At 37.8% G+C, this 25,485-nt stretch overlaps 1 protein-coding gene and 1 long non-coding RNA gene across 3 annotated transcripts in view; one reads left to right on the forward strand and one right to left on the reverse strand.

Moving 5' to 3' along the window:
• AUH (AU RNA binding methylglutaconyl-CoA hydratase) overlaps positions 1 to 25,485 on the forward strand; it is a 182,716-nt gene that overhangs the window by 60,216 nt on the left and 97,015 nt on the right. For both annotated transcript variants that reach the window (NR_198874.1, NM_001434933.1), the window contains 2 exons: positions 2,516 to 2,602; positions 24,776 to 24,868. Coding sequence is in view for 1 of the 2 variants with exons in the window: in NM_001434933.1 (NP_001421862.1) it covers positions 2,516 to 2,602; positions 24,776 to 24,868 (180 nt within the window). In the remaining variant the exon portion in view is untranslated. The remainder of the gene's footprint in view (positions 1 to 2,515; positions 2,603 to 24,775; positions 24,869 to 25,485) is intronic.
• Positions 8,537 to 20,170, reverse strand: LOC132345996 (uncharacterized). Its single transcript, XR_009495655.1, has 3 exons — positions 17,810 to 20,170; positions 11,968 to 12,229; positions 8,537 to 10,888 (listed from the first exon to the last, which is right to left on the reverse strand). It is a non-coding gene; the product is annotated as an uncharacterized lncRNA (long non-coding RNA).

Here is a 25,485-nt window from a genome sequence, read left to right on the forward strand (position 1 = left end):
TGGGGTCCGAGGACATGACGGATCCCATGATTCAGTTACGAGGGCTCCTTCAAGACTGCTTCCTCAGAGTCCCTATCTGTCCCATCAACTTTTACTTCATGGCTTTGGCTCCTCTTCTGTCTATTCCCTTCCCTCATATCATACTACATTTAGCTACTTATTAGCCAATATGTGTTACCTAACATGCACTGGGCAACATTTTATATTCTCAATTTAAAATTGTATTTTTCATGTTACATGATAGTAAATTGAACCATTATTTCTTTAACAAATATATCCTACTAGTTTAGAATTCCTTTGGCACTACTAACATTTTTCTTTGATGCTAAATTTTAATTCTTCATGGAAAAAATTAACTATGAAGACATATATCAGACATCCACAAAACAAGACTACCATGTTAGTCTTTATTTAGTCACTAAGTCATATCCGACTCTTGTGACCTCATGGACTATAGCCTGTTAGGCTCCTCTGTCCATGGGATTTTCCAGGCAAGAATACTGGAGTGGGTTGCCATTTCCTTCTCCAGGGTATCTTCCAGACCCAGGAATTGAACCCAGGTCTCTTGTATTGCAGGCGGATTCTTTACCGACTGAGCTATGAGGGGAAGCCCCACCATATTGAGTTCCTACCACTTAACTTAAGCAGGACAATATTACAAATGAGATTGAAGTTCTCTTTGTCTATTGCCAGTCATATCTCTCTCCCTTCTCCCCAGACTTCACCATCAGTTGAATTTGGAATTTATCATTTTCATGCATATTTTATGTCCCTACATAACATTCTTCTTTTAAAAACTTATTTAAATGATTATCATCTTGTGGATCTTTCAGTAATTATATATAATGATAGATATATATTGTACTTACATAATGATAAATTCTTCACCATTGTTAGATTTATCCATATTTATACTCTGATTCCTTCATTTTCATGCTGCACACATAACATTTTGTTGTATAAATATGTCTCACTTTAATGAATTTGAGTCAGTTGCAGTGAGGTGAGTGAACCAAGAGCATGTTATACAGAGTAAAGGCAGAAAGAGAAACAAATATTGTATATTAAAGCATATATATGGAATCTAGAAAACCAGTACTGATGACCCTATTTGCAAGGAAGGAATGGAGGCATAGACGTAGAGAAGGGACTTGTGGACACAGCGGGGGAAGGAGAAGGTGGGATGAATTGAGGAAGTAGCATAGACATATATGCACTACCGTGTGTAAAATAACTGGCTGGTGAGAAGCCGCCATGTAACACAGGGAGCTTAGCCTGGGGCTCTGTGATGACTGAGAGGGGTAGGATGGGAGAGGTGTGAGGGATGGGGGGGTGGGAGGGAGGCCCCAGAAGGAGGGGATGTGGGTTCTAGGATATGGGTTTTATCACCTGCAGTTTTCAGTTCCACAGGAAGTCTATGGGCTCAGAATGTGTCAGCTTCAGCTGCTACTTGCTTGTTGCATCTAGTCCTGATCAACTCATAATTGGCTCCTACGAGAGTAGGTAGCTGAGTTAGGTACCTTCTATGCTGTAATTTTACTTTGTTTTTTATTTGTCTATTTATTTAAATGAGGACCTACCTTTTCTCAGAGGGTTTAATTTTACTAAAAAGAATGTCTTTGTTGAGCCACAAAGGAAACGATCCCTTGAAAATGAAGTGAAAGTTGCTCAGTCATGTCTCACTCTTTGTGACCCCATGGACTCTATAGTCCATGGAATTCTCCAGGCCAGAATACTGGAGTGGTAGCTTTTCCCTTCCCAGGGGATCTTCCCAACCCAGGAATTGAACCAGGGTCTCCTGGATTGCAGGTGGATTCTTTGCCAACTGAACTATGAGAGAAGCCCCAAATGATCCCTTAAGGAAGTAATTATGTTTATTAACTGTTCCAAAGTTACGATTCTGTGGTAAACTCATAATTATGAAATTGTCAGTTTGTATATATTTTCAAGTCAGTGATTCTCAGATGTGATCTGCAGTCACCAAGTCAGGCATCCATAAAATAACAGTGGTTTTCATAGCAGTAAGGTGTGATTTGCACGTTTCATTGGGTTGGCATTTGCACTGGTGGGGCAGAAGCAGTGGTGGATAGAACTGCCAGCATCTTGTCAGGAACCAAGAAAGTGGCATCAATCTGTAGTCATTTATGTTGACATGAATGGATTTATTTGTATTCAGTGGAAAAATAATTTAAAATTTTAATTGGGTTCATTTTCTAATACAATACTATGGATAGATACATGTATAATCTTAACAGTACCTCTTCCTCTAAGAGTATAAAGGGGTCCTGATATGAGAGTTTGGGACGCATTCCTTTCAGTGCTTGGTAGATGTATAGACAAGCAAGTATTTTGTTCAATCTGATGCTGATTTTTGGGAAGAAAAGCTTAGAGAATATGATTCCTTTGATAGATAAATCCAGTCTATCGTCAAGTTTGATGTGTATCTTATGTAAATGTTCAATTCATTGCCTTAAAGTTTTAACTAGGTTATATTCGTAAATAAAATACTTTGCAGGTGCTGATCTTAAGGAAAGAGCCAAAATGAGTTCCAGTGAAGTTGGTCCTTTTGTCTCCAAAATAAGAGCAATGATTAATGAAATTGGTAAGTACAATTAAATTGTTCTTTTAGCATGGTTAAAGTGACCTTAAATATTGGATTTTAAAAGTTGCACACTGTTTTTAAGTATTGTGAAGTGAAAGTTGCTCAGTCTTGTCCGACTCTTTGCGACCCCATGGACTGTATAGTTCATGGAATTCTCTAGGCCAGAATACTGGAGTGGGTAGCCTTTCCCTTCTCCAGGGGATCTTCCCATCTTATGTATAAGCTTTGGCTAAAATATTTACGTAATTAGATAATCACGGTGTATAGCTGGTTGTAAAACAGAATGTATGTTTATGTTTAATTTGAAAAATTGTGAAAAATATTTTGTTATTAAACCTGCCTCATATTTATGATGATGTTACTTATGGAGGTAATTATTAGAAAACAGAATAATTTGGCATAAGCGTTTGAGATAAGTATATTTCTTAAATAATTGGATTCACAGACATACAGATTTGGATTTATTTTTTGTGTAAGTGGGATTATACTGTTTCTTTAGAATTACAGTCTTCTTTGTAAGGTTTATATTTTAGTACATATAAATTTGCTTTTATTATTATTATTAATACCTTTTTTGAACATTGGATGTTTTTGTTGTTTTGGCTTTTTTGTTTTCATGTTTTTTTAAACTGCTTTTGTTGTTTTTATAATAAAATAGTAATTCCTTTGTACAGATTCTTTTAGAACGTTAGTATATATAAGATAGATTTCTAAATATGGTATTGCAGTTCTAAGTATCATGTGTTCATTTTACATTTTAATAAATACTACCAGATTAATTGCAAAAAGATTATAATAATTTATATTCCATCAATTATATGACAGGACCTGTTTCTTCATGTTCTTGCAGCATTTAATGTTGCTACTTTTTTAGTTTGCCAAAGTTAAAAAAAAATAGATCTTAACATTTTAATTTGCACTTTCCCAGATGCTAGTGTAATGTTATATCTTTTCAAATTAAAGTTGCCTTTCCGCTTCTGTAGATTGCCTTTTCACATTCTTCATCTCCTTTTCTATAGCATCATTTAATAACTATTTACTTAAAAGCCAGTTTTGTATTGATCTTTTGTTGTTAAATGTATTACAGGTATTGTCTCTTAATATCCCACCCTAATTCAATTCCAGGAGCTTTATATACCTAGAGGGTAGTAAGTTCTCTTCATTATTATTATTTTTTTTTTTCTGAAGATTTCTTTGCTAATCCTCACACCTCAGTTCTTCCAAATGAATTTAGGATTCATTTTTAGGATTAATTTTAAAGGGAAGAGGAAAAATAGTCTCATGAGCCTGTGATTGGAATTTCTGTAAATATTGTTTAAAAGAATTAACATTTTTATGATACAGAATCTTTCCATTCGTCATGTGCGTGTCTCATCATTCATGTTTTAATGTTCTTTAAGAAAGTTTTCTTCACATTGGCTTCAGTCTTGTATCTTTTTTCTCCTCTCAGATTTATCCTTATTTTATAGCACTTATTCCTTTGAATGGAATCTTTTCCTGATATTTCTGTTGAAGTCTGGTTATTGTTGTAGGTCTGTAGGAAATTTGTTAAATTTTATGTGCTTGCTTGGATCATGCTAGCTTATTACTTGTATTATTGTTATTTCTCAATTTTCTTGTGTTTTCCAGAAAGCAAAACAGTTCCTTGTATATAAATAATGCTGTTTTTATCTTTTCCTTTTCCAACATTTTAATCTTAACACTTTTCATATATTTTCACATTGGCTAAGGCTTTTGATGCAATATTCAGTTGTTGAAGTGATCATCTTCATCCCGTTATTTGAGTATGATGAATGCATTTAATATTTTGCCAGTAGTTATCAAGTTCAGAGAGTTTTCTTATATTTCATCTCATTTTGGAGTATATTACCCTTCTAGTCAAGAATAAGGGTTAAAATTTGTCAGATGCCTTTTTGGTATGTGTCAAGATGGTATCTATTAGAATTTGTCTCAGCTTCTATTGTACTAAATTGTATTACTAGCATTACTGATGCTACACTGGCCTTATGTTACCAGAATAAATACTACCTGGTCATTGTGGTTAGTGGTTATGGTGGTTTTTAATATATATCACTGGATTTAATTTTATGTTTTGATAAAAGCATAAATGAGATGGAATCTTCTAATTATGTGTTTTGTGTTTTTCTTTCTGATTCGCTCTCATGGTTTTACAACCTTCATAGAAAAAAGTGAAAAGTTTTTCATCTTCTTCCGTGCTATCTAGGGAAATCATCTGTTACTGAAAGAGTAGTAGAATTTGACCATGTGACATCTTTGGGGTTTTGTTATTGTTGTTTACCTTTTGTTTTTAGAGCTAAGTTTTAAAATATACATGTTTTGATTTCTAAAATAGTTCTTGTTGCCTTCCTACCTTTTGTTTATCCCTTGGCAGTTTTATTAGATGCTCTCCTCTGCTTATCCTTCCATACAACTACCTGGTCAGATAGATGTCTTCTGAGGCAGAGCATGGATTTGTTTTCCATTATGGTCAGAGATACGACTGAGCAACTTGACTTTCACATTTCACTTTCATGCACTGGAGAAGGAAACTGCAACCCACTCCAGTGTTCTTGCCTGGGGAATCCCAGGGACGGGGGAGCCTGGTGGGCTGCTGTCTCTGGGGTTGCACAGAGTCAGACACGACTGAAGCGACTTAGTAGTAGTAGTATGGTCAGAGAACTTGATCTTGGAAGTAAAAGTTTATGCTGTCTGTAACTTTATATATATGCTAGGATGGATTGTTAAGACTGGTTCAGTTGTAAACATTACCTTGATGTTTCTTCTCAGCCTCTTTCTATTTTATTGAATCTGAAATTGGAACTTTCTGGGACTTCTTAAATGAAGAACTATTCCTTTTTAGTAGTGCTATTTTCTTTTCAGTGGTTGTAGTGGTAGCATTTCTGCTCTGGATCCTGATCCAGTATACTTGTTTCCCTTCCACGGGTTCCTTAACTTGGGAGTGATACTTTTCAATGGGCATAAATCTTATAAGATGTCTATTTTTGGTGACTTACTGAGATTTTGAGGGGCAAGTAAAAACTGTCTTGATCAAATCTCTTTGTTTAAACCATGGGCTAGCAAACTTTTTCTTAAAAGGACTGACAGATATTTTAGGCTTTGTGGGGCTGTTATGGTCCATGTTGCAGCAACTCAATTTTTTTTTCTTTTAAAGACTATTTTTTAGGAGCAGTTTTAGGTTCACATCAAAATGGAGGGGTGGGTAAAGAGATTTCTCATATATCCTCAGCCCTCAATATGCATAACCTTTTCCCCATTATTAATATTTCACACCAGAGTAGCACATTGGTTATAACTGATGAACCTATATTGATATATCATAATTACCAAAGTCCATATGTTTACATTGCTGCTGCTGCTAAGTCGCTTCAATTGTGTCTGACTCTGTGTGACCCCAGAGACAGCAGCCCACCAGAATCCCGTCCCTGGGATTCTCCAGGCAAGAACACTGGAGTGGGTTGCCATTTCCTTCTCCAATGCATGAAAGTGAAAAGTGAAGGTGAAGTCGCCTAGTTGTGTCCGACTCCTAGCGACCCCGTGGACTGCAGCCTACCAGGCTCCTCCGTCCCTGGGATTTTCCAGGCAAGAGTACTGGAGTGGGGTGCCATTGCCTTCTCCGATGTTTACATTAGGGTTCATTATTAGTGTTTTACATTCCATGGGTTTGAACAAATGTAAAATGACATGTATCCATTATTATAGTGTTATGCAGAGTGTTTTCACTGCCCTAAAAATCTTCTGTGCTTGTCTTGTCCATGCCTTCTGCCGTCTCTGGCAACCATGTTTTACTGTCTTCATAGTTCTTCATTTCCAGAATATCACATATTTGGAATCATATAATATGTCGCTTTTTCAGATTGGCTTCTTTTCACTAAGTAACACGCATTGACATTTTCCCCAGGTTTTTTCATGCCTTGCCAGCTCTTTTCTTTTTATTGCTGAACAATATTCCAGTGTAAAGATGTATCACAGTTTGTTTATCCATATACCTACTGAAGGACATCCTGGTTGCTTCCAAGTGTTGGCAGTTATGAATAAAGATGCTGTACACATCTGTGTGCAGATTTTTGAGTAAATGTGTTTTCAGTTGCTTTGTGTAACTACCAAGGAACATGATTGCTAGATTGTGTGGTTAAGAGTCTGTTTAGTTAAGAATTTACCAAACTGCCTTCCAAAGTGGCTGTACCATTTTGTCTTCCCACTAGCAGTGAATGAATTTCTGTTGCTTTGTATCTATGCCAGCATTTGGTTTTTTCAGTACTCCAGGTTGTGGCTATTCTGATAGGTGTGTAGTGGTATCTCTTTATTGTTTTAATTTACATTTCCATGATGATGTATGATGTGTCTTTTCATAGGCTTGTTTACTATCTTTATGTCTTCTTTGGGGCTGCTGCTGCTACTAAGTCGATTTAGTTGTGTCCGGCTCTGTGCAATCCATAGATGGCAGCCCACCAGGCTCCCCCGTCCCTGGGATTCTCCAGGCAAGAACACTGGAGTGGGTTGCCATTTCCTTCTCCAGTGCATGAAAGTGAAAAGTGAAAGTGAAGTTGCTCAGTTGTGTCCGACTCTTAGCGACCCCATGGACTTCAGCCTACCAGGCTCCTCCTTTCATGGGATTTTCCAGGCAGGAGTACTGGAGTGGGGTGCCATTGCCTTCTCCCTTCTTTGGTGAGGTGTTTGTTAAGGTTTTTGGCTCAATTTTTAATTGAATTGCTTTGCTTATTGTTGAGCTGTGAATTTTTCGTATATTTTAGATAACATTCCTTTATCAGATGTGTCGTTTGCAAATACTCTGTCCCAGTCCGTGGATTGTCTTATTCTCCTGGCTTTGTCTTTGATGGTGCACTGTGAGGGCTTCCCAGGTGGTGCTCATGGTAAAGAACCTGCTTGCCAATGAAATGTAAGAGATGGGAGTTCGATCCCTGGGTCAGGAAGATCCCCTAGAGGAAGGTATGGCAACCTACTCCAGTATTCTTACCAACTTTACACAGAGTAGTGGAGGGGTTTTTCAAAGAGAAAAAGAAAAGGCCAAGTTTTTATCATGATGGATGATGAGATTAAGAAAAAATAAATCTGGAGAAATAGTGATATATTTGAGAAGGGGAAAAATTGCAATCTAGAATGATTTTCACTGCAGTAATAAACATTTCAGGGATGATACAATTTTAGTAATATTGACAGGTAAAAGAATGTTAGAGAACTCAAGATAATTAAGTTTTAAGAATGTCATCTGATCTGTATTTCAGAATTCCCAGGCCCTTTGCTCAATTCTCTGCAGCCACCATCCAAAGGGCAGTTGTTCAGTTATCTGTCAGGGTTCATCCTAGAAAAAAACTGGGAAAAATGAAAGAGGGTTTTGTTCAGTACTTTTTTTTTTTTTCAGGTAGATTAGTGAGGGAAAGGGGTTGCTGATTTAGCATTCTCTGGGATTCTAATATTCCCTCCATCCTGGAGACAGTATTAGTTGATTTTGGAATTTACCTAATAGGATAGCAAATTTTCTTTTTAAAAATAGACCAACTCAGGAGGCCTGTATATTCATTGATCCATGAACATTGTTACTCCAGGGAGCTCCTTAGATCCTTTTTAAATTTCCATATATGACTCCCTGTCCTCCTCTTAAGTCAGCTCTGATCATCCCTCCTTGAATCTTAGTCAGTTGGATAGTCCACTTACTTATCCCAAGTGTAATAAACACACCTCAAAAAAGTAAATAAAAAGGCCGCAACTAGAAATATGAAAATTATTAAAGAAAAAATACTATTGGTAAAAGCAAATATATAATAAAGGTAGTAAATCAACCACATATAAAAGTAGTATGAAAGTTAAGAAATGAAAGTAGTAAAATCACCTATATCCCCAATAAGTAGTAAAGGGATACATAAAAAATGTAAAATATGATGTCAAAAACAATGATATATTGGGGCAGGTAGAAATGCAGAGTTGTTAAAATACAGTTGAACTTAAGAGATCATCAGCTTAAAATAATTACTTAAAACATACATATTGATATATTTAAACTGCATGGTAACTGCAAACCAAAAATGTAGTAACATAATAGATGCACACACAAAACAAGAGTACCCCACTCCAATACTCTTGCCTGGAAAATCCCATGGGCAGAGGAGCCTGGTAGGCTGCAGTCCATGGGTTCGTGAAGAGTCGGACACGACTGAGCGACTTCACTTTCACTTTTCACTTTCCTGCATTGGAGAAGGAAATGGCAACCCATTCCAGTGTTCTTGCCTGGAGAATCCCAGGGACAGGGGAGCCTGGTGGGCTGCCGTCTATGGGATCGCACAGAATCGGACAGGACTGAAGCGGCTTAGCAGTAGCAGTAGCAGCAAAACAAGAAAGGAATCCAAATGTAACACTTAAGATGATAATCAAATCACAAGGGAATAGAGCAAAAGAAGAAAGGAACAAAAAACAACTTCACAAAAAGCCCAAACACAGTTTTCAAAATAGCAATAATTCAGTAATTATTATCAGTAATTGGACTTCTCTGATAGCTCAGGTTGTAAAGAATCTGTCTGCAATGCAGGAGATGCTGGTTTGATTCCTGAGTCGGGAAAATCTGCTGGAGAGGGATAGGCTACTCACTCCGGTATTCTTGGGCTTCCCTTGTGGCTCAGGTGGTAAAAAATCTGCCTGCAATACGGCAGACCTGGGTTTGATCCTTGGGTTGGGAAGATCCCCAGAGAAGGGAAAGTCTACCTACTCTAGTATTCTGGCCTGGAGAATTCCAAGGACTGTATAGTCTATGGGGTAGCAAAGAGTCAGGACTGAGTGACTTTCACTAAAGTGACTAATCACTTTATACGTAAATTGACTGTAAGCTCTAATCAAAAGATATAGTTGCTGAATGGATACAAACACAGCATGGATACACACACAGACTGAAAGTAAGAAGGTGGAAAAAGTTATTCCATGCAAGTGGAAATGAAAAGAATGTCAGGATAGTTATATCAGACAAAGTAGAGTTTTACAACAAAGACTGTCACAGGAGACAAAGAAGGGCATTACATAATGACCATGGGATCAACCAGTATGCAGCCACATAGGCACACCTTAACAGACTTAAAGGGAGGAGCTGGTAGTGACACAATAATAGGAGGGGGTTTTAACACCCCACTTACATCAGTGAACAGATCATCCAGACAGAAGACGAATAAGGAAATACTGGCCTCAGTCGACACATTAGAGCTGTGCTCTGAAGAGCAGAGTACACATTCTTTTTAGGTAAATGTGGAACATTCTTCAGGATAGGTCACATGCTGAGCCACAAAACTAGCCCCAGTAAAGTTACAAAAATTTGAGATCTTATCAAGCATCTTCTGCAACCACAACACTGTGAGATAGCCATCAGCCACAAACAATAAAATTACTATTTATTTGTATTATTAATCCCTCAAAAAAAACCCCAAAAAACAAAATCCCAAACACATGGAGGCTAAAACCCACCCAAAGTTAGTAAAAGCAAAGAAATTATAAAGATCAGAGCAGAAATAAAGGAGATACTGAAAGGTTGTTGCCGAGCTGTGAAAGATGCCAGGATTCTTGGCCTCTGGAGGAGGAGAATTCAAGCCGGGGCCGGTGAAGAGGCTTGATTGCTCAGAGCTTTTGTACTTTAATAAAGTTCTATTAAAGTATAAAAGAGATAGAGAAAACTTCTGACATATACTTCAGAAGCTGGCAGAAAGAGTGCCCCCCTGCTAGTCTTTATCCAGATGTTATATAGTTACTAGCAGTCTGCTAATTAGAGAAAGGGAAAGTCCCAAAACTCAGAGACTGGCACCAGGCCCCTCACCCACAACATGCATTTTGAGATGACATTGGCACAAGGTGAGCTGTTCCGAGCCATAAAGTGATTGACATGAATCTTGAAGAAAGGCAGGTTTCCAAGTAAATATATAGATTTATTAACATAGATTAGGAGAACTATTGTATGAATAAAACATACTGGTTTGTCAAGGTTTTGAGTCTTAGGTGAAACTGACTTGAAGACAGAGTCTAGGGTAAATACATAGGTCATTAACATAGCTTAAGACAAACATTTGCATAAGAAAAACACATTGGTCAGCTCAAGGTTTGAGAAAAGAAAGGTTCTGGTGGAACCAGGTGTCATCATGGCAACACAAAGGGGAAGAAACACTTGTAGTTGGTTTCCTCCTGCCGCTTGAGAGAGAGGTAAGAAATGTCTGATGCTTGCAGCCTGTTTCCTCTGTTTGGAGGCCCCAGCCTTCCTGCCTGTTACCCTCTCAATACCTGAAAAAGAAAAGATTAATGAAACTAAAAAGCTGGTCCTTTGAAAAGATTAAAAAAAGATTGATAAACCTTTAGCCAAACTCTTCAAGAAAAACAGAGAGGGGCCAAATCAGTAAAATCAGAAATGAGAAGTTATACCTGACACCACAGAAAACACAAAAGATCATTACTCACCAATAAAATGGACAACCTAAAAGAGATGGGAAAATTCCTAGAAATGTCCAGTCTCCCAACATTGAACCAGGAAGAAGTAGAAACTATCAGCAGATTAATACCAGTAATGAAATTGAGTCCATAATAAAATTACTCCCAACAGACTATAGTCCAGGGCTAGATGACTTCACAGGTGAATTCTACCAAACATTTAGAAAAGAGCTAACACCTGTCCTTTGTGAACTATTTGAAAATATTTGCAAAGGAAGAAATGCTTCCACACTCCTTCTGTGAAGCCAGTATCACCCTGATACCAAAATCAGCAGACACAGCACGTTAAAATCATGTTTTTCTCAACAGGTTGATAAAAAGAATTAGATGTCAAATCTATCTTAGGAAAAGCTCAAGGCAAACTGGAATTAGAAGGAAGCTTTCTTAGCTTGACAATTGTCAGTAAAATGTAAAAGTGGTCTCCTAAAATCAGGAAAAAGACAAGAGGCCTGCAGTCACCTCTCTTCAATGTTGTTCTGAAAATCTTGACATTTTCTTTTCCTGATATGGAAAAACAGGAAATAGAAATAAATTAATGACTGAAAAAAAGAAATGTAATAGTCTTTCTCAACTGGTTATTGTCTCCATTGAACTAAAAGGATCAACAAATTATTAGAAATAATAGACTTTGCAAGATAGCTGAATATAGGATTCGTATCAAAAAACAATCAATTGTCTTTCTTCCTACCATGAACAGACAAAAGATGTTGTTCTTCAGTCATAAGTCATGTCCAACTCTTTGTGACCCCAAAGAACTGCAATATGGCAGGCTCCTCTGTCCTCCTCTGTCTCCTGGAGTTTGCTCAAATTCATGTCCATTGAGTTGGTGATGCTATCTAACCATCTCATCCTCTGCCACCCCCTTCACTTTTTACCTTCAGTCTTTCACAGCCTCAGGGTCTTTTTCAGTGAGTCAGCTCTTTGCATCAGGTGCTCAAAGTATTGGGAGTTTCAGCTTCAGCAGCAGTCCTTCTAATGAATATTCAGGGTTGATTTCTTTTGGGATTGACTGGTTTGATATCCTTGCAGTCCAACGGACTCTGCAGAGTCTTCTCCAGCACCACTTTTCGAAAGCATCAATTCTTCTGTGCTCGGCCTTCTTTAGAGTCCAAACGATAAAAGTCAGACAAAACGTATCTGTCAAAAAAAGATACTATTGACAGTAGGGAAAAAAATGAATCTAAAAATATATTCAAGATATATGGAAAAATTATGAAACTTTTTGGGAAGGCATTAAAAAAATTAAATACCGACATACCATCTTCTTGAATAGGAAGATTCAGTATCTAAAAGATGGTTCTCACAAATGATCTGATGTACAGATTTAACTTAAAAACACATTAATATTATGAGGAACTTGATGAGCATAGAAAGGCCTCAAAAGAGCCAACATTTTTAAAGAAGGAGAAAATGAGGGTCCTTCTGTTACTAGTACTGAAGACCTATTTTAAAGATATGGAAATTAATAATTAGTAATATAATATTATTGGCTTTGGGATAGACAGTTGACCAGTGGAGTGGAATATAGGACCCAAAACAGAGAGGTCATTGAGATCACTGGAAGATGGCAGACTTCACTGCGTTTATGAAGTAAAAGAAAATTGCATGATCTTGACAGAGTTAAAAATTTCTTAAACATAGAATACAAAGCAAAAGGAAAGGTTGATAAGTCCTATGAAATTAAACTTAAACTTAAGAACATCTGTTCATTAAAAGATGTTGTAAAGAAAGTAGAAAGATAAAACACAAACTGGGAGAGAGGACTTGAAACACTGCCAAAGGATTTGTGTGTATATATATACATGCATACGTGGGTCAATGCATGCATACATATATGCAGCTGGGAAATCAGTAAGAAATTTTTCTATACAAGAGGAAAGAGAAACGGGGAGTAAGCATATGGAAAGATGATCAATCTCATATGTAGTCACAGAAATGCAAATTAATACCACAGTAGCATGTTGTTATATGTTTACTAGGTTGGCCAAAATTCTTATCCTGACATTACCAAAGATAGCAGGGAACTTGATCACCACAAAGGTTTATACACTTCCAGTGAGAGTATAAATTGGTGTAACAGTTAGGAAAAGTTTGTTGTTGTCTTAGAGTTGGGCATCCACATCTCAAAAGACTGAATAGTTCACATTTTTATAGGGTATTTATCTAGAAGGGTGTCTTTAAGACTATTTTTACTAGACTTGTAGTAACAAATATATTTACAATTTGGTCCATTAAACACATAGAGGTGGATGAGTATCAAAGGTTCATGAAATAATTATCTTTCTTTGTACATTGCATTTGATACTATGCTATTTCATTTTTAAGACTTCTGATTTTGGCTTTTTAAATGAATGAGTTGCTACTTGGAGTTCGAAACTACGCTTATCCGTAGGCATTTTACACATGTGTGTTCTGGGGAGACTTGTAAGAAAAAGACTATAGTAGTGATATAGTTCATAATAACAAGCTGAAAACAACCAAATTTCAATAACAGGGGAATGGATAGATGTTTTGGTATATTTGTACAGTTGCATGTGGACAGCATTGCAAACAAATAACTTGAATAAACTTAAATAAGAAACAGAAATCTTTAAAATACTGAATTAAAACAACATAATTTTTTATAAAACTAAAAGATGCAAAAGAGCATATGGTTTAGAGATGTGTATAAATGTAATGAAATCACATACACATATGTATACAGGGAAAGATACTAAAATGGTAAACCTTTGGGTTTGAGAAGGCAGGTGAAAGAATGGGGGCAGATAGGTTATTAGTACTGACCTGTTTCTTGGTTTGGTGATTTTAAGGTAGTTTGTTATTATTATGCTTCATTATATATACATGCTACATAAATTCTCTATATTTGCCAAATTAGATCAATGTTTTTAATAGCTTCAAAGAGCTTGAGTTCTGCAAACATCTCTTATGTGATTTCTTGAACAATTTTCTGCATTTTTGCTGATATTCCTTTTTCTTATTTTCAAGAGGAGGCAGAATTCCAGATTTTTAGAAAGTATCTCCAGTTTGAGGGCTTCCCCAGTAGCGCTAGTGGTAAAGAACCCCCTTGCCAATGCAGGAGAAATAAGAGGTGCAGGTTCGATCCCTGTGTCAGAAAGATCCTGTAGAGGGAGGACATAGCAATCCACTCTAGTATTCCTATCTGGAGAATCCGCATGGGCAGAGGAGCCTGACAGGCTTTGCTCCTTAGGGTTGCAAAGAATTGGACACAAGCAACTTAACATGCACCCACTCCAGTTTGAAGGTTTTTATTGAGAAGATACCCATTGGACGTCAAACAAAATTGGTTTATAGACCAGATTTGCACATAAGCCACCAGTGTTCTTCTTGGTCCTCATCCTAACGTTCTCCTCACATAATTCATTTTCTGTGGAGAAGGATTTCCTGGGGCTATTTTTCCCATGGGAAGAAATGGCTTGTCTGGTGATGTTAATGGATGATGGTGGAGGAGGATTCAGCATGGTAATATCTTTTTTTTTAATACAATTGATTTCTAAAAATCATTTATTTATTTGGCTGCATTGGGTCTTTGTTTTGGCATGCAGGATCTTCATTGTATCACATGGGATCTTCTCCAGTTGCGGCTCACAGGCTCCTTAGTTGTGGCACGCTGGCTCCAGCCCAGAGCTGGCAGGCTTCTCTAGTTGTAGCACCCAAGCTCTCTGGTTGTGGTGCATGGGCTTTGGAGCACATGGGCTCAGTAGTTGCAGCATGTGGGATCTTAGTTTCCCCAACCAGGATTTGAACTTGCATCCCCTGCATTGCAAGGTAGATTCTGAACCACTGGACCACCTGTACTCTTGGGACTGTTTCATATACACGTGTTCTGGCACCTGTTCGTATTGTTACCCAAAATGCAAGTTCATATGCCTGATGCACAGTGAGGTCAAACAATACTAAAACATTGGAGTTTGGAACAGGGAAAGGTTTATTACAGGGCCATGCATAGCTTATGCCCTAAGAACCCCAAAGTTACTGAAAGCTTTCTGCAAAGCCATTTTTAATAGGAAAGGTGGGGGAGGGGCATGGTTAGTTGTTGCATACTACTTGGAGTCAAAGCTTTTTGTTCTTGAAGTCAGGTCATGGCCAGGTAACTATATTCCTGTAAAATGAGTGTTATTCTCTGTTCTGACAAGAAAGGGGAAGGTCCCCAACTCTGCCCAGCTGCCATCACTGAAGGAGCCATGTGTCCAACCCAACTGGCCCTTAGACTGTCCATACTAGGTGGGGGCCAGGTCCTACAGACTGCAACCCAGACAGACTGCCACTCCTATTAGATTACAGAGACAGGAATGGGGGAGAGGTTCACTGTTCTCTCAAGGCCTGGGCCAAGGCTATTGGGTGGTCTTGGTGAGGAATCTGATGTCCTTGCAGGACACATACCCCAGCTTGTTGTCTGGGCCCACCAGATTACCTGCTCGCCCAAGCCAGGTGAGCTGGAGGGCCTCTGGGAGAAGGGTGGGATCCCCCTCTTTTTGTAACAGGGCAGGATAAGCACAGGCCTTAGCAGGTAGCCATTGCTGTGCCTCATTAGTCCACATCCTGTTCCTAGGCAACAGGTCTTGCTCGGCCATTGGTCGGAGCCTCAGTGGACCCTGCCCACAAGCAACCAACTTTCAGTGAGCGACTGTTAGGGAAGAGATTGAGCCAAGGGTTGGTTGGTGGTGTAGTGGTCATCAGGTGGAGAGTGAGGTAAGAGGCAGATTCAGGCCTTCTCCTGGAGGCCCTCCAGCTCACCGACAGCCTTGGGCCTGCGGGTAAGCTGGAGGGTCCAGGGCCTTCCGTGGGCCACCCATTTCTTTGTGTGACTCTGTAATAAACCTTTCTCTATTCCAAACTCAAACGTTGTAGTGTTGATGGGCTTCACTGTGCGTCGGCCACACAGACTTGCAACATTTCCTCACTCTTTACCTTATGACTACCATGCAACCGACCCTTGGCTGAATTCCACTCACTGTCGCTCCTTAACAGTTGGTTGCTTGTGGGCAGGGCTGGGTGGGGCCCACTGATGTGCTGACCAATGGCTGAGCAGAACCCCTTCCCTGGTAACAGGATGTGGAGTTATTATGCACACCAATGGTTAAAGGTTACCACTCACTGTGCTCTGTTACAGTGTGGACTCAGGGATTGTTAAAGTTTCAGGAATTTTGTGAGCTGGTTTTTAACAACCGTGTATATCTTGAAATTGGTCATTATAGCAGTATCAGTAATAGTACAGATTAGAATATACCCTACTTGTTTGATACTGCTTTCCCCCATTGTACTTTCATTTTCCACAACTAGAGTATCTTTGTGGTCTAAATGATGACTACTGTGCTCTGCTTGTTTTTAATGAAAGAGAATCTATAAGAAACCAAAATGTACTAGATTCATTTGAAAGCTGTTCTATTAAAGTAGAGATCAGAAAGAAGATTTATATTTTGAGTCACTAAATTCCTTACGTTACTGTTCCTAACTTCTTAGAAAGCCTCTTTTTAAAAACTCCAAAATTGTGAACAAAATTTAGGTCTTTTTCTCTTTTCAAAGAGGGAAAAAATACAACTTTACTGCTGTCTTTGAGATGTTTTATTCTAAAGAATTTTTCAGATTTCTAAAAGGTTGTCATTATTACAAGTCCCCACTGCTCACTTTGGGTGTGGGATATGTAGGTTGAAAGCAGTTAACTATTATTAGGCATCAGCAGGTCAGCATGGATGCACAAACATATGATGATCTCAATCTAATAACTGCTTTTATTCCTGAACTTACCACCCACCCTCCAGCTCCATGATGTGGCTGCCTCACTGCTGGGCCCTCCATTGTGCAGATTAGCCATATATCAGTAGAATGTGCAGTTGGAAGGCAGAGGTGTTTAGCTACTTATGACCAGTCTTTGTCTAATTAGATGGTACTTCATGAAGAGCTAGAAAACATTTTTACAGTTCTCTTTGAAGTAAAAACCGAGGGTGCAGGCCCAGTTGTCTTAACGTTGAGACCTGAAGGAATTTCTATCTAATGATAAAGAAATATTTAAAATAGGTTTTCACCAGAATTTTAAATAGTAAAATCTTGTGTGATGTGGATAATATTTTTGTAAATGCTCTTCCAGACTAATACTTTAAAATGCCAGTCATTTCTAGTTTCCTTTGCCTTTTTTTTTTCCTGATGAAGTAAAATTGCAAAAGCTTTGATTTAGCTTTGTAAATACAGGGCTGAATTTACATTGAAATACAGGTAATTATGTTAAAAGGATAGATCACGAAATTCATCTATTTAACAAACATCTTTTTTTTCCTTAAAATTTTGTAAGGAAATAATTTAATTTTGAAAGTTTTCAAATTCTGATTAGCATTTCTTCATGTGATTGAAAAATCTCCTGTTCTTATACATTTTTCTGTTAGAAAAACCTGTCTCTTTGGGTCAAATATTTATCTCTCTTCTCCTTGAATGATTTCAATAAAGTCAGATTTCTGATATTATTATATGGGCATTTTTTTGGAAATAGTTAATTTTCTGTGAGAACACTGTTCTTCAAGCAAAACCAAATTTAAGACTCATAACTTACATTAGCATATTCCCTTAATAATCACATTGTTGATTTTTTTCTAGAAACATCTGAAAACCTACATTATGTATTATATTTATCTCAGAGCTGAAAGGAGACCCTGACTTGCCTTTCCCCCTGTATTCATGGCCTCTGATTCTAGTTATACTCACAGAAGATGTCCTGTAGACTCAAATAGACAGGGCCTCCACTTGCAGCTCATTTATTTTCTCTTAAAATAGCAAAACTCTGATCGTTTGCTTTAATTATATTTTTAGGAACATTCAAACGATTATTATCTTCTTTGTCGTACCTGGCTCATTTCCTGTTACTAAACTTAAAATAGAACCTGATCCTGTTGGTTGCATAACACATTGAGTCATCATTTCTTCCTATTGCTATTGGGAATAGACACTGCTCATGGCAGTTCCCGTTTCACTCAGTCGCACTCTGCAACTGCCGATTTGATATTTCTCAATGCTTTGAAACTGATAATCTGCTTTTCAGATGTGCGTTTTATTGAGTTTTCTCTAAGATTATTAAGTGCTCCCAAATAGAATAAATACTGTGTGTAAAAACAAGCGTATTAGGTAACTATGAAACTAGCATGTACTTTGAGATGACTCATGTTTTCCTGAAAAAAGTTTACAGGAAAAACATCTTTCAGGGAAAATTTAGGGTTATGTAAAACTTCAGGACTATAAGATGATTGAAATTTAATTAGTCATTGAATACTAATTTTTTCTGCTTAATTCTTTGGTAGGAAAAATTTTATAGTCCGCATTATAGAATGCTAATTTTTAAAAAAATATTTATTTTTGGCTATGTTGGGTCTTAGTTGTGGCTCATGGCATCTTCATCATGGCATCTTTTGTTGTGGTGGGCGTGTTGGATTGCTCCACAGCAGCTGGGGATCCTAGTTCCCCAACCAAGGCTTGAACCTGTGTCCCCTACATTGGAAGATGGATTCTTAACCACTGGGCTGCCAGGGAAGTCTGTACAGAATGCTAATTTATATTAATACTCAAAAGTACCAAGTAGTTTGCCTGTTTAATGATGTGATAGTATTTATTACTACTCTTGTTTTCTGTGTTCTTTTTTTATGTTAAGGACTCCACATTTCTTGTCATTTTTATTTTATTTTTTTATAGAAGTTGTAATGTTAAACACGTAATGTTAAAAACTTTTAACTGAGTAAATATCTTAAATTCTTCTCACATTTAAAATAATTTTCAATCTCAAGGAATAAGTAAGTTACCTACAAAAAAATAATAATTTTCATTACTTCTAAAAAGTTAAAATGTATAACAGAAAATTGTTACATTCTCTACCTTCAGAATTAAGAAAACCTTTAGCATGAGCTGATTCATTTTAAACCCTTCCTTCCAGTGAGTGCTCTCATCTCTCAGATCACCAAGTTTCCATTTGTTAATTTCTTTTTCTTTTCCTGCCACTGCATTATATAAACTGCACCCTCATACTTTACCTCCTGTGGAACTTGAAACCTGTCTGTTGAACATATCCCTTTCCCCATCATCTTATTTTAACAAAGCAGTATTTGTCAGTTTTCATTCCAATCCCTGAAAAGGGCAGTGCCAACGAATGTTCAAACTACCTTACAACTGTGCTCATTTCACATGCTAACGAGGTGATTCTCAAAATCCTTCAAGCTAGGCTTCAGTAGTTCGGGAACCAAGAACTTCCAGATGTACAAGCTGGGTTTTGAAGAGACAAGAGAACCAGAGGTCAGATTGCCAATACTCATTGCATCACAGAGAAAGCAATGGAGTTTCAGAAAAATATCTACTTCTGCTTCATGGACTACACAAAAATCTTTGACTATATGGATCACAACAAACTGTGGAAAACTCTTATTAAAGAGATGGGAGTACCAGACCACCTTACCTGTCTCCTGAAAAACCTATATGTGGGTCAAGAAGCAACAGTTAGAATCCTACATGGAACAACGGACTGGTTCAAAATTGTGAAAGGAGTACAAGAAGACTGTATATTGTTACCCTGTTTATCTAATTTCTTTGCAGAATAAATCATGCAAAGTGCAGGGCTGGATGAATCACAAGCTGGAATCAAGATTGCTGGGACAAATATCAACAACCTCACATATGCAGAGGATACCAGTCTAATGACAAAGTGAAGGGGAACTAAAGAGCCTCATGATAAAGGTGAAAGAGGAGGGTAAACAAGCTGACTTAAAATGCAACATTCAAGAAACTGCAAAGAGATCAAACCAGTCAATCCTAAAGGAAATCAACCCTGAAAATTCTTTGGAAGGATTCATGCCAAAGCTAAAGCTCCAATACTTTGGCCATCTGATGCGAAGGGCAGGTTCATTAGAAAGGATGCTGATGCTGGGAAAGATTGAAGGCAAAAGGAGAAGTGGGTGGCAAAGGATGAGATTGTTAGATAGCATCGTCGACTCAGTGGACATGAATTTGAGCAAACTCTGGCAGAGAGTGGAAGACAGAGGAGTCTGGTGTACTGCAGTTCATGGGGTTGCAAAGAGTCAGACAAGACTTAGCAATTGAACAACAGCAAACTATTTGTTTATCGACTTCTCACAGTGAAGGGAAAGGGCATATTCATTAATTGCATTTTCATTTTTATTTTTCTTCTTTTAATGACATTTTATACTTACCAAAAAATGATACTTTTTAACTTTCTATTAGCTAAGTGTGATTTTTAAGTATAATATTTGTTTGAGAATATTAACTAATAAAAATGTAGAACAAAGTCTTGTCAACTCTTTTTGAGACAATCATTGCCTTTGTGTTTCAGTGTTAAGAACATGATAGATGACCAAGAATTGTCCTTTTCTTGTATTCTCTCCATTATGCTTTAGGGATTATGAGGTTATCAAGTATTTCTTTTGTAATTTACAGTCAATTTATTCCTTTTACACTTCTATTTAGTCTACATTTTCAATGCCCAGTTGATGTGAAGAAAAATTCCTTTCCATATGCATCACATCAGTTTGTTCCTATTTTAAAAAATCTAAGTAAATTGAAATAATCCCTATTTACCATGAGTTGAAATTTTCAGAAACTGAAACTTGGTAGTATACATATTTCAAGCCTGGGTTTGATTTTGTATGTTTGTGTGTGTTTTAGTCTCTTAGGTCCTCTCTGACTCCTTGCAACCCCGTGGACGTAGCCCACCAGGCCCCTCTGTCCATAGGATTTCCCAGGCAAGAATACTGGAGTGGGTTGCCATTTCTTCTCCAGGGGATCTTCCCACCCAGGGATTGAACCCGCATCTTCAGCATTGGCAGGCAGATTCTTTACCACTAAGTCACAGGGGAAGCCAGATTTGATTTTTTGAAAGCCCTTTAAACTCACTTCTGTTAATTCATTTTCTGATGAGTCAGTTTCTAGCAGATGTACTGAGTCCTGAAGGCAGTTACTGTTGACTAGCGTTTTCCACAGTGAGGAGAAAACACTCCCCTTGTTCCTATTGCTCTCTCCAGCGTAGGCTTTGCAGTTTGTTTTTTTTTTTCTCTCTCTGTAGCTCTATAGGGCTGCATATATTCATATTGTTTCATTTAAGTACAGGCTTCCCTGGTGGCTCAGAGGTTAAAGCATCTGCCTCCAGTGCTCCCGCACTGGATCCCGGGTTTGATCCCTGGGTTGGGAAGATCCCCTGGAGAAGGAAATGGCAACCCACTCCAGTATTCTTGCCTGGAGAATCCCATGGACGGAGGAGCCTGGTAGGCCACGGTCCATGGGGTTGCAAAGAGTTGGACACGACTGAGTGACTTCACTTTCACTTACACTTTCATAGGGCTGCATATATTCATATTGTTCCATTTAAGTATAAAATGAAAGAAGTTAATAAAAGTAGAGACAATATAGGACAATAGAGAAAAATAGAGACAATATCAGGATTAATGGAGATAGAAGAGGCAATGAGAAATCTTGAGGTTTGTTGCAGAGTGGTAAGAAGGCTATTTTTGACCAGCTTTATGTGATGTTAATCTTTGTTTCTGAATGGGTGATAAGGTGGTGTGAATGCTCTGTTGGAAAAGCATGTATAAAGTGCCAAGGAGGCATAAAGATAATTACCTCTAAAGATAATTGGGGGCTAGCTAGGCATTCTAGGCAGGGGGGGCTTGTACACAGGTTTGGATGTAAATGATTTCTGAAGGTGTCTTAAGTAGTTTGGGCCTGGAACATGGAGTATGTGTGTAAAGTTGGAGAAGAGGTTGGGTAGGTGGGCAGCCGTTTCCTGTGCCATGCTGAATTTTTCACTGTTTTTATCTTGAATGTGAAATAAATCATTGTACTGTTTTAAATAGAGGAGTATCATGAATGTGTTTGCATTTTAGAAAATTATCCTGCAAGAAAATATAGAAGGTATAATGGTAGGGACACACTGAGGATCGTTGTTCAGTTACCCAATCATGTCTGACTCTGTGACCCCGTGGACTGCAGTGCGCTAGGCCTCCCTGTCATTCACCATCTCCTGGAGTTTGCTCAGACTCATGTCTGTTGAGTCAGTGATGCCATCCAGCCATCTCATCCTCTGTCCCCTTCTCTTCCAGCGCTCAGTCTTTCCCAGCATCAGGGTCTTTTCCAGTGAGTCAGCTCTTTGAGTTAGGTGGCCAAAGTATTGGAGCTTCAGCTTCAGCATCAGTCCTTCCAATGAATATTCAGGATTGATTTTCTTTAAGACTGACTGGTTCGATCCTTCACTGTGAAGGTGAAAGAAGTCAGTTGGAGGCCTCCTGCTTGCGAGAAATGAGGGGGCCCATAACTCTGACTGTAGCAGAGGGAGGGGGATTTGCCAATTTGTGAGCCGTTAGATGGGACTTAGAAAACAATTAGATGTAAGATCCCTGGAAAAGAGGACATTTGAGATGACTTTTGGGTGTCTGTTTTGAGTAACTTGGTGAGTGGAGATGCTAACCAAATGTGAAATAAAATCTTGAAGGATTGACAGGAAGTTGATTTGAACATGATAAAGTGTTTAAGTAGAGATGTCCAACAGGCAGGTAACTATAGAGATACAGTTTAGAGAGAAGTTTGGATTTCATGTGGTGATTTGGATATCATTGGTATTATAGATGGTGAAAGGAAACAGACCTCCTAGGAAGAGCTTCTATTGATAGGGGAAGAAGACTGAGTTATATAACCAGAGGTGGAAAGAAAGGCAGGAAAGATGAGGGCAGGGACCCAGCAGGCAAAGGAAGAGAGGAATTCAAAAAGGAGGAGTGTCCAGGATTAAAGTCTCTGATCTTCAGAGGCAACAAGTTTAATAGGGACTGGATAGTGCCCATTGGCTATGGGACAGTATTACAGTGTCACAGGGAAGTGAAGGAAAAACAGTCTTTGTGAGACGAGTGGGACTAGAACTGTGAGGTGGAGGTGAGTGGAAGTGTATTCTTTTCCCTCCAGAAGCTTATCTTAGAGGAAGGTGAGCCAAGGCCACAGTGAGGCCTACTTTGGGAAAGACTTTGATGAGAGAGACTTGTGATTGGGGACATTGGGGAGGTAGCAGATTGAAGGAGTCTAGAAATAGGGTAATTTCTATAGCTAGCTTTTCTACAAAGGAAGAGGGTTTGGAACCTGTGTAACACTAATTCCATTTTACTTGTGGTGGCTTGAGGTGATTGTGGGAACCGCTCAGATTAATTTGCCATTATATTACATCATCAATTGTACTTTTTTGTCGGATAAAATAAAATTTTATTTGTTCATTGCACGCATTTCCTGACTGTAAACACTGACATCACTGTCTGTTCATTTTTTCATCAGGTGTGCTGTAAAGCACGTTGTGTGGAGCAGCTTTGAATTTGCCCTGTGTTTTCAAGCTCCCACCTCCCCCGAAACGCTCAGACAGGCGCAAATAGTGAAATATGCCCTGCTGCAAAGACTCGCTCATTCCTGCTCGGCCAGTGGTGCTTTTGCCTCAGATGGCAGCATCTATATGTGCTCTATCCTAGCCTCTTCAGACTTTTTCTCTTAGAATAAATTTGATAAATTTCTTCATGTATGAATAAAACTCAGTACACTTCAACACATTTGAATAAACATCTCTGTCTGAGGAATTTCACATATCAGAATACCTATGGAAGATAGGCTTCTAGTGATGGTATCTTTTTAATATTTTTATTCATTTTTATTTGCTTTAAATTGATACACAATTGACATGTAACTTGTGTAAGTTTAAGGTGAATGTGTTGATTTGCTATATTTACATATTGTGATATGATTTCCACTGTGCCATTAGGTAACACCTCCATCATGTCACACAATATTATTTCTTTTTGTGGTGAGAATACATTGAGAGGTGGTACCTTTTTAATATCCCCATTCTATTCATATGTTAAGGTTGTTCAGCCTAAACTTCACATTCCCATAGTCAAAAATAGAATAGAAAGGATTATGCTTTACATAATAATTAATCAGTCAGTTTTTGAACCATTTATAAAAAATTTATATATTTATAAAAGTTTCAGTAAAATAGTAATCTGTTTCTGAACTAAAGAAAGTCTGATTTTAAGTTTGTGATTGGCTAACCCCTTCCCAGTCGTACTTACAGGCAGATTTGAGTATCTCTTCCGTCTGAAGTATGTGGTATTTTCTAGCAATTATTCATCGTGTGTGTGTGTATGTGTGCTCATTGTATTCTTACCAAATGGTAGAACTATTGGGTTAATGACTTGGCAACCACTGAGACTGCTTCTTCTTGTTTGAGTAATTATATTACTTCTCTGAATGAGGTTCTATCATTCTAAGAACCAAGATAAGCTGTAAAAGGGTCATGAATTATCCATTATACCTAAGTCATTTCAACTTGAAATTTATATGAACCAAACAGCTCATAAAAGATTTTAGATTCAAAGATTACAAAGTCAGAACTGTGATTCTGTTAATTCAACAGAAAGTATGTATGAAAGTATTTCAATAGTATGGTAAGATTTGAAGATATTACTGCATATTTTATGTGGTAGAACACTATATGATCATTACATTTTCTAAAATGTGTTTAGTTAAAAGTAAAAGCAATATAAAATTCTATAGATAATATTCCATTTAAAATTATATTTACATTAAAAAATGTAAAATAATTGCATAGAGTACCTTTACTGAAGAAGCATGAAGTCTGTCTTTCTGTTTCAGCTAATCTTCCAGTGCCAACCATTGCAGCAATCGATGGACTTGCTTTAGGTGGTGGACTTGAACTGGCTTTAGCGTGTGATATAAGAGTAGCAGGTGAGAATTAGTCCTAAAACTTAACTTTTTTCTATTAATTTTTGAGAATTTGGTATTGAAACTCCAACTAAAAATCTTAATTTATCTACTTAAAATAATTGTCATATATAGTGGAACTATATGTAACTTTGTTCTGTATTTTCCAAGTCTCCTGTAGATGTTTTTATACTTTCATAATTTAAAAAATAAAAAACACAACTTTTAAAAAATGAGATTTGTATTTACTGTGTGTGCTCAGTTGTGTCCAACTCTTTGTGACCCACTAGACTGTGGCCTGCCAAGCTCCTCTGTCCATGGGATTTTCCAGGCAAGAATACTGGAGTGGGCTGCCATTCCCCCTTCCAAGATGCCTTGGATCTATCCCTGAATCAGGAATAGAACCTGTGTCTCCTGCATGTCCTGCATTGGCAGATGGATTCTTTACATTCAGATAATTCTAAATATTTTTCCCCCATATTGTTGAATAAAACATGTAAAAAAAGTCACCTGTTGAGCTTGATGAAGTATTTAAAATTCCCAGTTAAGGAAACAGTCTTTTATAGTATCTTTTTCAGTCCTAGCAGGAGTAAAGGAGAACAGGAATTGGGTCATATGGAACTGAATTTGGATCTTAGGTC

This window comes from Bos taurus, chromosome 8 (assembly GCF_002263795.3).
Source record: "Bos taurus isolate L1 Dominette 01449 registration number 42190680 breed Hereford chromosome 8, ARS-UCD2.0, whole genome shotgun sequence".
NCBI classification, from domain to species: domain Eukaryota; kingdom Metazoa; phylum Chordata; class Mammalia; order Artiodactyla; family Bovidae; genus Bos; species Bos taurus.